The sequence below is a fragment of the Rana temporaria genome, chromosome 7 (assembly GCF_905171775.1).
Source record: "Rana temporaria chromosome 7, aRanTem1.1, whole genome shotgun sequence".
Lineage (NCBI taxonomy): Eukaryota > Metazoa > Chordata > Amphibia > Anura > Ranidae > Rana > Rana temporaria.
In genome coordinates this window covers 155,042,949-155,058,487 of record NC_053495.1, presented here as the reverse complement: position 1 = coordinate 155,058,487, position 15,539 = coordinate 155,042,949, and the positions used below count along the sequence as shown (strand labels likewise).

General features: G+C 43.5%; 1 protein-coding gene across 2 annotated transcripts in view; it reads left to right on the top strand.

Annotated features, from left to right (window-relative positions):
* Window positions 1-15,539, top strand: part of LOC120945791 — a 61,337-nt gene that overhangs the window by 16,895 nt on the left and 28,903 nt on the right. For both annotated transcript variants that reach the window (XM_040360198.1, XM_040360197.1), the window contains exons 6-9: window positions 6,814-6,879; window positions 11,315-11,362; window positions 13,970-14,014; window positions 14,588-14,635. In XM_040360198.1, the coding sequence (XP_040216132.1) occupies window positions 6,814-6,879; window positions 11,315-11,362; window positions 13,970-14,014; window positions 14,588-14,635 (207 nt within the window). The remainder of the gene's footprint in view (window positions 1-6,813; window positions 6,880-11,314; window positions 11,363-13,969; window positions 14,015-14,587; window positions 14,636-15,539) is intronic.

Genomic DNA, 15,539 nt, shown 5'->3' with positions numbered 1-15,539 from the left:
GAGTACGGTAACCAGATTGGGTAGTTGGCCAAGCTAATGTCCAAAAGCCAGCGATAAAGGTAGTGGAACAGCAAGCAGGATCTGTAGCCAGAGGGAACTTCAGTCAAACAGGTCTTCAACTGGAACGCAGGAGAAAGTCTCTTGTGATGTTAACACAGGCGAAGTTGAAGAGCAAATGAACTGGAAGTCCTTAAGTAGGCAGAGCTCACGAGCAGGATCAACAGGTGAATCACTGTGGAGAGATGGAAGCTGGCAATTAGCTAACAGCTGAGCTGCCAGCCCTGACAGAGAGGAACTGTAGAGTAGGCAAACTGTGTGCGCTGTAGTGACACCTGGTGGCAGGTGTTGAGAATTGCATGTAGTTTAGGAACTGCGTCACAGAGGCTGGACACTGAATGCAGACAGACTAAACATCTCACTGTGTGGGACTGACTGTGCAGCATCCTGTCATAGACACCCCCTAGTTATGTTGTTACTAGGGGCAACAGGGGAAACAGCAGACATGTCAGCTCCTTTCACTGTGTCAGGCAGGAATAATAAAAGTAATTTCAAAGTTTCTGCAGTACAGTGTGTAATGTCCGTGCTATGCAGCTTGCTGGACATATTTGTAATCCATGAGCACGATCGCTCGCCGTGGTTGCCACAGGTGATGGCACATGGTTACAGTCACTAGTTGCAGAGCTTATTACTTTTGTGAGTGTCCTTTCCTTGTTACATCCCAAACATGGCAAAGTCCCCCTTGCTTCTGATGGTTGCTAGGGGCGATGGCCAGCAGGTTAACTGTGAAGGTGGATCTTGGTGGTACCTCCCAATGCAGTGGATGGTTGCTACTAGTTACTAATATCCACCATATCACCCTGCTGCCAGACCTCCATATATCATTCTGAGAGACAACGAACAGTCATTTTGCTTTGTTTTGTTTTTGTTTATTTGGGGGATATAACTTTGGGTAACGTTGGGGAAAGGGCATATGGGATGCTCATAGAACAGATCACTTTGCCATCATATTTAAGAATTGTTGAATGAATTGAGCCTTGAAGACCTGATGGACTCTAACATTCACAGTCACTTCCCCTGCATCAACTCCTGCAGGCTGTCGCTCCTCCTCTGCACACAACTCCTGCAGACTATTGCACCCAGGACTCTTCTCCTTCTGCACAAACTTCACTGTACAATGCTAGTTTCTTCACCCCATCATCTTCACATTTATACCAGGGATCACTCTGAATGGTCCCAAATGCTGGCTAAACTGAATAACTTGTTAATAAGCCAGGGGCCTGCAGTGCCCCCTTATTGCGGCCTAATTGTTTAGCAGCTTGATTTGGTTGGTGCAATATAAACACCACAGGTGAAACAAAAACGTGTCCACCGACCCCATCTATTGCTGGCAATCGCAGTAAGTGGCATAGGAAGGCTAACACAGATAACAACAAAACCTGGAGAATGCCCAGGGAAAAACCAAGCCTCCTTACCGACCAGCCTGCAGAACAACCAAATTAACCTGTCTATTGTCTAACAGTATGCGTTAAAAACAGGGGTTTTGTCCGTACGCATTTTCAAACGCATGCGTGAGCCACAGACCCCCGCCAAGGCACCCTGTAATCTGTGGTCCTAACACTAAACAATGAGCGTCCCCACAGTGGAGGCACATGCTTTCTAATGGATAGATGGGGGCAGGTGGACTGAAGGAGAGCCATCCCTCCTTAAAGGTACAGGAGCACACCAAACACCCAGCATATAGCACAAGTGTATAGTGTAAGGACCACAGATTACAGGGTGCCTTGGCGCGGCTCTGTGGCTCACGCATGCGTTTGCAAATGCGTGCGGACAAAACCCCTGTTTTTAATGCATACTGTTAGACAGGTTAATTTGGTTGTTCTGCAGGCTGGTCGGTAAGGAGGCTTGGTTTTTCCCTGGTTATTCCCCAGATTTTGTTGTGATTTGGTTGGTGGACTACTGATCCCAGCTATCCCGACTTGGAAATCCTGTGCCCGCAGGCCACATTGATTTGACACAAAATCCCAGAGTCTCTCCTCTGGCCTTGCACCCTGCTCCCCTAGCATGCCTCTTCCAGATATCCACTGTGCCTCACTATTGTGTTCTGCTGGTGGGGAGCCTTCCCAGCCGGCAGAACACAATGATCACGACTGATGGATTGACTTCAGTACAACCAGCCTGCCCACAGATGGATCAAATCTTGAATATCCTGATCCAACTTAACCTCTCTGCACTTCAACTGCAGTTGCCTGTTGGCACCTTTCCGCGATCTAGGAACATGATCAATGATTAGAAATCTAAGCTGGGAGATGGAATATCTGTTGATGCATAGAAGCATTTTTGGGGACAGGGAGCTCCAGCCGATCTGCCTACATTGAGGATTTATGTTGTGATAATCTAAATTTCTTCCTCTGTGTCATCTCTCCAATATAGTACAAACCTCAGGCGCACTTTAACGTAAAAACTACAAAAGAGCTCTGACATATGTAGTACCCTTTGATGTCTATTTTTTGCCCGTATGCGGGTGTACATGTTAGAAGTAGTGCAATTTCAAAGCCACATTTGGTGTAAACGTGGGCTTTAGATGATCTGTTTCAGCTTTATACATACTTTACCCGAGAAAGGACTGTGAGCGTTTCAAAAATGTTCTACCGATTGCATTGATTTATCACAATGTAAAGTTTGTAGATTTTGCAAATATTTAAATAAATCACCCGAGGTGCTGCAGGACAAGTATTTTAGTGTATATTCTATTTATGGGAGCAGAGGGTATAACTCATATACTGTGTGCATGCATCAGGATTGGATTGGAGGTAAGTGTTCCCAGCAATATATATATATATATATATATATATATATATATATATATATATATATATTTATTTATTTTATATATTTTTTTTATATAGTGTTCACTTTCTAATCTCATAATGTTTTCAAATATAAAAAAAAAACACTAGAAACATAAATGAGCACTGACCACACCCAAAACTACAATGCAAAAAAAGCTTTTATCTATTTATTTTTTTATTTTTTTAAATACACTGTATGTTAATTCTACAGAAATTTTAACTTGTTTGTTCTATATAAGTTATCTGTAGAGTTGAGCGGACACCTGTATGTTCGGGTTCGGGTCCGAACCCGAACTTTAAAAAAAAAGTTCGGGTTCGGGAACCCGAACCCGAACTCCGAACCGAAATGGGACACGGACTTTTAGAAAAAAAAATGCGCGGAGGTCCCCGCAAATTCAATAACCAGACCCTTTAGGTCTGGTATGGATATTCAGGGGAACCCCGCCGTCAATTTAAAACAAAAATGACGTGCGGTTCCCCCTAAATATCCATAACCAGACCCATTATCCGAGCACATTGACCTGGCCGGCCACAGAAAAGAGGGGGGGACAGAGTGCGCCCCTCTCCTGAACCGCTGGAGGCCACATGCCCTCAACATGGGGAGGATGTCCCCATGTTGATGGGGACAAGGTCTCATCCCCACAACCATTGCCCGGTGGTTGTGGGGGTATAGGGGGGGGGTTTATCAGAATCTGGAAGACCCCTTTAACAAAGGGGACCCCCAGATCCTGACCCCCCCCCCCCTGTGTGAAATGGTAATGGGGTACACTGTACCCCTACCATTTCACGAAGGAAGTGTAAAGTATTGTAAAAAAACACACTGACACCAAAGAATAAAGTCCTTTATTAAAAAAAAAAAAAAAATCCAGCGGTGAGAAATCCACTCGATCCCGGCTTCCTGCGTTGTCCTGATCCTGCGATGGCTGCGGGTGATCTTCAGCGATGAGAAGATCCTGCGTCGGGTGATCTCCGCTCCAGCGCTGAGAAGATCCATCCATCCGGCGCAGTAGCATCCCCGACCTCCTCTCAGCGCTGGACACAGCCCAGCGAATGACGCGCTGCAGCTGTGACATTTCTTATATAGAGGAGGCAGGGCCACCCGTCACGTGACCCCGTCCCCTCTGACGTACCCTCTGCTACATCACTGGGGAAGCCCAGGAAGAGGGAAGCCGGGCTTACCCAGTGACGTAGCAGAGGGTAGGTCAGAGGGGGCGGGGTCACGTGACGGGTGGCTCTGCCTCCTCTATATAAGTAGTGTCCAGCGCTGAGAGGAGGTCGGGGATGCTGCTGCGCCGGATGGATGGATCTTCTCATCGCTGGAGCGGAGATCACCCGACGCAGGATCTTCTCATCGCTGGAGATCACCCGCAGCCGTCGCAGGATCAGGACAACGCAGGAAGCCGGGAACGAGTGGATTTCTCACCGCTGGAGGTTTTTTTTTTTTTTTTTTAATAAAGAACTTTATTCAATGGTGTCAGTGTGTTTTTTTTTTTACAATACTTTACACTTCCTTCGTGAAATGGTAGGGGTACAGTGTACCCCATTACCATTTCACACAGGGGGGGGAGTCAGGATCTGGGGGTCCCCTTTGTTAAAGGGGTCTTCCAGATTCTGATAAACCTCCCGCCCGCATACCCCCACAACCACCGGGCAAGGGTTGTGGGGATGAGACCCTTGTCCCCATCAACATGGGGACATCCTCCCCATGTTGAGGGCATGTGGCCTGGTGCGGTTCAGGAGAGGGGGGGCCGCACTCTGTCCCCCCCTCTTTTCTGTGGCCGGCCAGGTCAACGTGCTCGGATAACGGGTCTGGTTATGGATATTTAGGGGGAACCGCACGTCATTTTTGTTTTAAATTGACAGCGGGGTTCCCCTGAATATCCATACCAGACCTGAAGGGTCTGGTTATTGAATTTGCGGGGATCGCTGTATAAATGTGAATGGTCCCAAAAACGTGTCAAAAGTGTCCGGTGTGTCCGCCGAAATATTGCAGTCACAATAAAAATCGCTGATCGCAGCCATTACTAGTAAAAAAAAAAAAATGCTATAAATCTATCTCCTGTTTTGTAGCCGCTATAACTTTTGCTCAAACCAATCAAGATACGCTTATTGTGATTTTTTTTTTTTACCAAAAATATGTAGAAGAATATATATCAGCCAAAACTGAGGAAAAGAAATGATATTTATTATAGCAAAAAGAAAAAAATATTGGGCCAAATTCTCAAAAAAGCTGCCGTGGTGGGTGCCTACCCACGTGCACCCACCACGTGGCTACCTACCGGAGCATGATGGGACGGTGATGCCTATATAAATGGGATGCAAGGCGCGCTTCCATCATTGCAGTGAGAAGAGGCGACGTGTCAACATCGGAAGAAGGGAGAAGAAGAACATGACGTCACAGAAGACCGCGCTGGCTGCCTGTTAGTAATTGAGCTAACACACGAAGATAGCAGGCAGCCAGCGCTGAAGGAGAAGGCACCGGACAGCTGCAGAAGAACCGGGGTGCGCCGAGTCAACAGCGGAGAGCGGCGAAGATAGAAGAAGACCCCCGGAGAGCGGAGAAGACCCCCGGAGAGCTGAGAAGACCCCCCCCCCGGAGAGCGGAAGAAGAAACCCCCCCCGGAGAGCGGAGAAGACCCCCGGAGAGTGGAAGAAGAAGCCCCCCTGGTATTAGAGCTAATAAAGAAGACAGGGGGGGCCTCCGGAGCAGACTAATAAATTATTTTAAAAACCCTTGTGTTGTGTGTTTAATAACTTTAACTTTTTGCCTCCAGGTGAATGGGTAGGGGTACGATGTACCCCATATCCATTCACTTAGGGTGGAGGGCCGGTATCTGGGGGCCCCCTTATTTGAGGGGACTCCCAGATTCCGATAAGCCCCCGCCCGCAGACCCCGACAACCAACGGCAAGGGTTGTCGGGAAGAGGTCCTGTCCTCATCAACATGGGGACAGGGTGCTCTGGGGTGGGGGGTTCCGCAGTGCGCCCCCCTGCCCCAGAGCACACAACCCCCCCATGTTGAGGGCATGCGGCCTGGCACGGCTCAGGAGGGGGGGGGGGGCGCTCGCTCGTCCCCACTCCCTTTCCTGACCGGCCGGGTAGCGTGCTTTGGATACGGGTCTGGTATGGATTGTAGGGGGACCCCCTACGTCGAATTTTCGGCGTAGGGGGGGGTCTCCTTACAACCCATACCAGACCTAAGGGCCTGGTATGCTCCTGGGGGGGGAACCCATGTCGGTTTTGATTTTACAAATTGCCGTGGAGTTCTCCCTCGGGAATGCATACCAAATGCCGTCGCTTGAATGGGCTTTTACATGGTGTGACTAATTTTCCACATTGTAAAACCAGCCCTAGTTTTGCGCAAGCAAATCGGAACTTACGCAGAAATCACAATGCTGAAAAGCGTTGTGGATCTGCTTAAGTCCTCATTTGCATACTCAAAGCGGCATTTCAATGAGAAATGCCCCCAGCGGCGGATGCAGTACTGCATCCTAAGATCTGACCGTGTAAGTGTCTTACACATGTCAGATTTTCTGCCTAACTTTGGAAAAAGCCTTTTGAGGATCGTTTCCAAAGTTAGGCACAGAGATAAGCAGGCTGAACAGCAGTTCCGCCTGCGTATCTCTTTTGAGAATTTGGCCCCTTGTGTTTTTTCAAACTTGTCCCTCTTCTTTTGTTTATAGCGCAAGGGATAAAAATATGAGGTGATCAAATACCACCAATAGAAAGCTCTATTTGTGGGGGGAAAATGATAACAATTTTATTTGGGTACAGCGTTGTATGACTGCGCAATTGTCATTCAAAATGTGACAGCACTGAAAGCTAAAAAATGGCTTGGACGGGAAGGGGGTGAAAGTGCCCAGTATTGAGGTGGTTAAAGCTACACCTTATATGTATTAAGTGAAATAATTGACATGCATGCATTCACAATCCTGATGCATTTTTTTTTTTTTTTTTTTTTACAGGAAGATATTTTGATGGGAGTTGGAAAAACTGGAAGTGCAGCCTATTACCTTGTGTTAAAGGTTTTGGTAAGTTTGCTTGTTCACTCATTTCTGTTTGTTTGTATCAACTGGTCAGAGAGATACTGAGGCTGATTGAGAATGTTCACCCAATAAATTGTTGAATATTCACTTCAATTACCTAATCAGGTGAAGATGAAATAAATGAACATGGGGTTGCTTTTCTTATAATTAGATAATTGACGTGAATCTTCATACAATTTATAGTGTGAATATTCTCAATTTCTTTAGTAAATCAGCCTCAGTGACTCAGGCCAAGGTGGAGTCAGATGAAGACTTGCAGCAGATATGTATTTTAAAAAAAGATGACCGTGTAAAGCACATCACAAGGCAATTTATCTTTCACTGATCTAGTTGCGATCATCTAAAATTAGCAATAGGACTAATTTGCATATTGTCATATCTGTATAAGATAAGCCCATTGGTCTATAAAGTAATAGCTACTTATTCTTCAGGGACATTTCTCCAAAAATAAAACAAACTAAATTGGAATAGATGTATAAACCCTTCATCTCTGATGTATATAATAAATTGTGAGAAAATTATATTGCAAAACTGTGAACCATAAAACATATTATTCTACCAATAACCAGCAGCTATAAATAAATACAAACCCCTAAGTAATATAACAAAATAATAATTACATCACTGATTCAATAATATAAAATATTCTTCAGTGTGAAAATTCATGCACAATAAATCATTCAATAAATATTGTGATAGAAAAAGCCCTCCAAACTATAGATTAAAGTATTTTTAACCAAAATGAATTTCAAACAAAATAGGTTCAAATGAAGAAACGTAACGAGGGTGTAACAACTAAAAAAATTCCCATCACCAATATTATTCTTCCAAGTGTAAAAAATCTTTGATCCAATGTGACCACCACCACTAATATGGGAAAACACACTTACCAGAAGTGCATGCCTATCTCACTACTAGATTAGTCAAACACTAATGGTACTAAGTAAACATGGGCCGAACACCACCATGGGCCAGATTCTCAGAGGAGATACGACGGCGTATCTCCAGATACGCCGTCGTATCTCTGCGTTGTGCCGTCGTATCTCTGCGCCTGATTCTTAGAATCAGTTACGCATAGATATCTATTAGATCCAACAGGCGTAAGTCTCTTACGCCGTCGGATCGTAACTGCATATTTACGCTGGCCGCTAGGGGGCGTGTACGCTGATTTACGCGTCGAAACATGTAAATCAGCTAGATACGCGAATTCACGAACGTACGCCCGGCCGACACAGTAAAGTTACCCCGTTTACGTTAGGCTATATGGTGGCGTAAGTGCAGCGTACCAATGTTAAGTATGGCCGTCGTTCCCGAGTCGAAATTTGAAAATTTTACGTTGTTTGCGTAACTCGTCCGTGAATGGGGCTGGACGTAATTTACGTTCACTTCAAAACCAATACGTCCTTGCGGCGTATTAGGAGCAATGCACACTGGGAGATTTCCATGGACGGCGCATGCACCGTTCGTGAAAAACGTCAATCACGTAGGGTCACAGAACATTTACATAAAACACGCCCCCCTGTTCCAAATTTGAATTAGGCGGGCTTACGCCGGCCGATTTACGCTACGCCGCCGCAACTTACGGAGCAAGTGCTTTGAGAATACAGCACTTGCCCGTCTAAGTTGCGGAGGCGTAACGTAAATCGGATACGTTACGCCACCGCAAAGATACGCGGCTGTACGAGAATCTGGCCCCATGTTTGGTTCGCAGCTGAACTCCCGAACAGGGGAAATGTTTTAACTTAAACGGCAAACCCTGTTGAAGTCTATGGGAGCCGAACAGAAAAAAAAAAAATTGCCCATTTTGAGGGGCTTATATGCAAGTAGTTGATCATCAAAGGGGTATAGGGGGGTCTAGGTAATGCCCTGGGGGACATGTATCAATGTATATATATATATATTTTTTTTTTTAAGCAATCCTTTTTTCAGGCGCAGTTATTTTAATTATGCTTAACTGCTTGCCGACCGCCGCACGCACTTATATGTCAACAACATGGCACTCCAGGGCAAAAGGACGTACTTGTACATCCCCTTTAAGGAAGCGGCATTGTGGACGCGCGCAGCGAGGTCCGTGAGCCTGACCGTGGGTCCTGCGGACTCGATTGCCGTGGGGATACCCGCGATCATCTCACGGTGAGGAAGAACGGGGAGATGCTGATGTAAACAAGTATATCCCCGCTCTGCCTAGTGACAATAACAGTGATCACAGCTTCCTGTAATTGTAAGCGGTGATCACTGTCTTGTCACACATAGCCCACCCCCCCTACAGTAAGAAGCACTCCATAGGGCACACTTAATCCCTACAGCGCCACCTAGTGGTTAACCCCTTCACGGCCAGTGTCATTTTCACAGTAATCAATGCATTTTTATAGCACTGATCACTATAAAAATGCCAATGGTCCCAAAAATGTGTCAAAAGTGTCCGAAGTGTCCGCCATAAGGTCGCAGTACCGATAAAAATAACTGATCGGCGCAATTCCTAGTAAAAAAAAATATTAATAAAAATGCCATAAAACTATCCCCTATTTTGTAGACGCTATAACTTTTGCGCAAACCAATCAATAAACGCTTATTGCAATTTTTTTTTACAATAAATATGTAGAGAAATATGTATCGGCCTAAACTGAGGAAAAAAAACGTTTTTTTATATATTTTTGGGGGATATTTATTACAGTAAAAAATATTCTTTTTTTTCAAAATTGTCGCTTTATTTTTGTTTATAGCGCAAAAAATAAAAACCGCAGAGGTGATCAAATACCACCAAAATAAATCTCTATTTTGTGGGGAAAAATTACGTAAATTTTGTTTGGGAGCCACGTCGCATGACCGCACAATTGTCAGTAAAAGCGGCACAGTGCCGAATCACAAAAAGTGGCCCGGTCTTTAACCAGACAAATGGTCCGGGGCTTAAGTGGTTAAAGTGCAACAATAAAAATGAAAAATTCCTTTAAATATAGTGCATGGGGGTCCCCTTAATGTGCCTGTAAAGTGGCACATCTGTAACATGCAGCAAAAATAAAAATTGTAAAGAAAAAAAACCCCATTTAAAATGACTCACGATTGCAATTGCCGACACCTGGCTATTGGAAAAATAAATAAAAAATGTATACAAATGGTGTGGACCCCTTCAGTCCATTCCAAGCCATTCGGGTGTGGTATGGACTTGGAGGGAAATCCCATGCCAGGATTTAAAAAAAAAAAAAAACGCGTGGGGGTCCCCCCCAAAATCCAAACCAGACCCTTATCTAAACATGAAGCCTGGCAGGTCAGGAAAGGGGGTGGGTGGGAGAGTGAGCATCCCCCCCTTCTGAACCATACCAGGCCAGATGCCCTCAATATGGGGGGTGGTTTCTTTGGGGCAGGGGGGCTTATCTCCACAACCGTGGCTGGTGGTTATGGAGGTCTGCAGGCGGAGCAGTTATCATAATCTGGAAGCCCCTATAACAAATGAGAATCTGGTACATTCCAGATTGTGATAAGCCCCCCATCCACAGACCCCCACAACCACGACCACAGTTGTTTTCGCATGGGGTTGACCCCCACGCCATTTTTTTTTCTTTCTTTTTTTACCGACACTTTTTGTATTGTTCAGCAGGGAAAACCATTGACAGCTGATGACTCATAGGTTATTAAGGACCCGTGTCCGGCTACCCAGCCCCGCTCCTTAGCAACCAGCTTACACTGCACCTTGATTGGAAAAAGCTTTTCCCAATCAGGGTGAAGAATGCACTGTGCAGTGCTCAGTGCATTGCAGGGTTTTTGTTTGGGCGAACACCCTGCAAATTTGGGTATTTGGAGAATGGTCAAACAGGCAAGTTTTTGGCTTGAACTCATGCTTGGGCCAAACCTTTCACCCATCCTTAGTACAAAGAATAGAAGAAGGTAGACAGGTAATTTAAAAAAAATCCTGTTTGTCTATTTCCTTTGCACATGAATAAATGGGCAATCAAAGTGAACAATGCTTCGTCTAGTTTACTAAGGCTGACCATACATTGCCTGATGTACCTTGTTCAGTCCCACAGGCTGAAATAGAAAATTCTGTCTATTGCCCCATCCAAGTTAAACACAGTGGTTGAGGGCCTTTCCACTGCTGGCTATTATATTTACCCATCACACCACCTGCAGTGCCTAGATACCCAACATTCCATAGGATGTAGACACTGTTGGGCTGATAATTTCCTACCTGGCCAATGACAATATTATTGTCCTCAGGGAAGAAACCTTTTTGTGTTTTAATCTTCATTCACAGATGCGCTGGGACCATAGTCTGTGAATGGGTGGTGTGTTTATGTGTCTTAAACACTAGTTGGTGTGTGTATACAGCCCATTGAAGCCTGTGAGGACAAGGTACTGGCTATACTATTCTCATTTTTGTGAATAAATATACTAATGATCTTTTTTTGGGCTTTTGCTTTTTCAGCAAATACTGGGACTAGACGAATTAAAGGCAAATATTATTTGCACAGTGGTAAGACCAAAACTGTATATTGACAACTGAGACATTTTGTTTTGTTTATTATATATCATATTTTCCAATGCACTCCTCGGTAAATACATTTTTATTAGGAAATTAAAAAAAAAAACTTTTTATACAATTTGGTATATTATTGCATTGAAATACTGTATGTGTGACTATAACTAAAACAAGCACTTTATCTATGAGGCTACCACAACCGCTTGAGGAAGAAATCAACCACCCTGCTCATGTAAAACATACTGTGTATCATTTACTAAATACAACAATATGTCTTCTCATATTGTATTAAATAAATGGTGTTTTAAAAATGTCTCTCTTAAAGTGGATGTAAACCTGATTTGAGAAATTTGAGCTGGGAACTTCTACCTGTAGTGTTTTCTTATCTCTCTGAAAAGAGTCCAGTGTCTTTCTCCTGATCTGTTATCAGCCTGAAAATTTCTGACAAGTTCTCCGACACAGGAGATAAAAGAAGCCTGAAATTTGTGTTGTGGGAGGTTGCTATAAATAGATTAGCAGACAGCTTTCCTTCTCACAGCAGAGCTCTGCACATTGGGCCAGATCCACAAAAACCCGTCGCAACGTAACTTTTTCAATTTAAGTTACACGGCCGGAAAATTTCTACCTAAGTGCCCGATCCACAAAGCACTTACCTAGAAATTTTCGGCTGTGTAACTGAAATCCGGCCGGCGCAAGGCGTTCCTATTCAAATGGGGCGAGTCCCATTTAAATTAGGCGCGGTCCCGCGCCGGCCGTACTGCGCATGCTCACGACGTCATTTTTCCGACGTGCTTTGCGCGGTTTTACGTTGCGCCGGGTTTTGAGAATCGCGACGGGCGTAAAAAAAAATACGAGTTGCGGTGGGAAAAAAAAAATTGAAAAAAAAAAGACGGCGACGTGGGATAGAAGGGTCTACTTTTACAAGGCCTAAACAGTTTCGGCCTTGTAAAAGCAGCCCTAATTTTACGATTGCAAACTAATACTTACGGAGAAAAAACGAAGCGTAAAAGCTTCGTGGATCTCCGTAAGTGCTAATTTGCATACCCGAAGCGGCATTTCGACTCGAAATGCCCCCAGTGGCGGATGCGGTACTGCATCCTAAGATCCGACAGTGTAAGTCCCTTACACATGTCGGATCTTCTGCCTATCTATTGGAAACTGATTCTGTGGATCAGTTCCAAAGATAGAAACAGGGAAACGACGGCGTATCAGTAGATACGCCATCGTATCCCTTTTGTGGATCTGGCCCATTATTCCTTCCTTTGCCAATGTGGAGTGGGGCAGTGTGTGCCTTTTCTCCAATCTGTAACATGATGTGCACTTTCTAAAGGATATATACAGACATTAGATATACATGTAAAATGTATGAAGGGAGATTTGTTTCATCTTTGTGTATCATCTGAGGCTGTTCACTTCACTGGGTATATGTGAGCGTTTACATCCACTTTAAAGTCCCATATACACTATCAGTTTTCCTGCAGGTTTTTCTCTAAAGGTTTACCAAAACCATATAGTGCAAGGGCCTGCCTGATTGCATACAAATTGAAACTCTTGAGGTTTGACCTCCTATTAGATGGTTTTGGTAAACCTGAAGAGAAAAACCTGTAGGAAAACTGATAGAGGGTATGGGGCTTAAAGGGGTTGTAAAGGTTTGTTTTTTATTTTCTAAAAAAAAGTTCCTTTAAAGGAACACTAAAGGTACAATTATTTTTTTTTTTAAATAACATACATGTTATACTTACCTCCACTGTGCAGATCGTTTTGCACAGAGTGACCCGGATCCGTGTCTTCTGGGGTCCCTCGGCGGCTGTCTCGGCTCCTCCTCGCAAAAGCTTTCCACGTTCATGCGAGCTCCCTCGCATGGTGGAAAGCTTTTGCGAGCGCGCTCCCGTGATACAGCAGCGGCCATAGCCGCCGACTGTATCACTCGGCCCCGCCCCCCGGCGCGCCGCGTCATCCGCTGTGATTGACAGCAGCGCCAGCCAATGGCTGCGCTGCTATCAATCCGCCCAGCCTAGCCAATCAACGGCCAGGCTGGGAACCGAGCAGGATGACAAGCACGCGCCCGGGACTTTCGAACGGTGAGGTAAGTAAAACGGGGGCTCGGGGGGGGGGGGGCGGTGCTGTCAGATGTTTTTTTACCTTAATGCATAGGATGCATTAAGGTAAAAAAACTTTTACCTTTACAACTCCTTTAAGCTAGTGCATTGTTGGTTCACTTACCTTTTCCTTCAATTTCCCTTCTAAAAAAATTTTTTCTTTGTTTTCTTTGTCTGAATTTCTCACTTCCTCCTAAGTAAGCTGTTCAGTAAGCTGTTCTAAATGACTTTCCACCGCTCGGATGATGGTGGAAAGCTTACTGAGGAGGAACAGGAAGTGAGAAATTCAGACAAATAAAAAAAACATTTACAAGGGAAATCGAAGGAAAAGGTAAGTAAACCAACAATGCACTAGCTTAAAGGAACCTATTTAGAACAAAAAAAAAAAAAAAAAAACCTTTGCAACCCCTTTAACTGTATTATATGATGATTTACATGACTTCATTATATTTATAACTTTAATTACCCATATATACTAATTAGAAATAATATCCTCCAATAGGCAGCGGACATTTTACAATCACCGTGCCTGCAGAAAGCCCTTGTGGTATGTATATATTATATCATCTGTAAATTAGAAATGGCATAAAAATAGACTGTGTGATGTTGTTTAGAACTATTGGTCGCTATGGGATCAGAATCTGAACTTTTACATACGATTTGGACATTTGTCTAATACCAAACACAGGTTTTTACTGAAGAGATTTTACAGATTTATCACGGAGGATAATGAACATTATAATACATATTCATGATATTTTAATCAAGATGAACCCCATGCAGATATAAGAAACAATATTTGATCCAGATATTCAGTCAATAAAATTCATACATGTTTTTGACAGAGAGAGCTGCAGAATAGCAGAAGGTTAGTGACAAAGCTGTTGAGATAAGTCAGGACTGCTAAGGTTGTCTTCATCTCAATACTTCATGAACACAGTGAATAATCTTTTGGTGGGTGAAAATGTATATAGAATTATCTGGAGTTTAACTCTTAGCGTGTGATAATTTATTCAAAGAAATATATGACGGTGTAAACAGTTTTGCTATTTGTGCTTTTTCAATGAATGTCTGTCATGTGGATATGAGTTGTTATGTGAACTGCTGTATTTCATTTCAGAATATTGCTCCGGACATATTACTTAATCTGAAAAACCTTTATTGTAAGGTAATTACTTCCTAGATATGATTATACTGTATTCAAAAATAGAAATATTAGGGAATTATACAGCTCTGGAAAAATCCAACATGGATGATTGGGAATATTCCCCAAGCAAACCTGAGTAATCAAATTGTTCATTGTGTGAGTAAAAATATGTGTCACTACTTCATACAATCTGTGATTTTATAAAACTGCTTTATACTGTGTGCGATTTTCTTGGCTAATCGAATCATTTATAGAAACAAATATCTTACCTATCTAAGGTAACATTAGTGCTGAGGAATTGGCACTATGTGAGGTCTATTGATGATCTTCATGACCTGTGATAGTCTTCAGATTGATCTCTGTGTTCCTGTGGATCACATTGGATCCTGCACCCAACCTGTACATGGGGCTTTTACTTCTACCCAAGTCAAAATTATGACTCCCTTTTGGTGATAAAATGTATGTAAACCCAAAAAGAAATTATTATATTGCATTATATTTCAGCTCACCAGTCCTAAGATGTGATGACTTCAATAGTTTTACATTTTTTTCCTTTTATGTTCACCTGGTACTCCTATCAGTACACTTCCTGTGACAATTCTTTCCTACAATACTGTATATATGGGTGAGCAGTGTTATCACTTTGTGCTGCTTGCTTCTGATCTAGACAACAAAACACGCCCCCCCTCACCTTGCCTTCTTAGCATAGAGGGGAGATATTCTGTAGTTCAAAATGTTTCAGTGCAGCAGAGGCAGGGTACATAGGAAGCTATGTGCTCACTGGATTTTTAGTGGATGAATAGGTATTTTTCTATGCTTGCAGCATTTGTAAACATGCAAATCATGGAGAATGTGAATGTATTTGAGAGAGGTACTAAATATTTTTTTTATTTTGCACAATCATAGAAACATAAAAAAGCGCCGG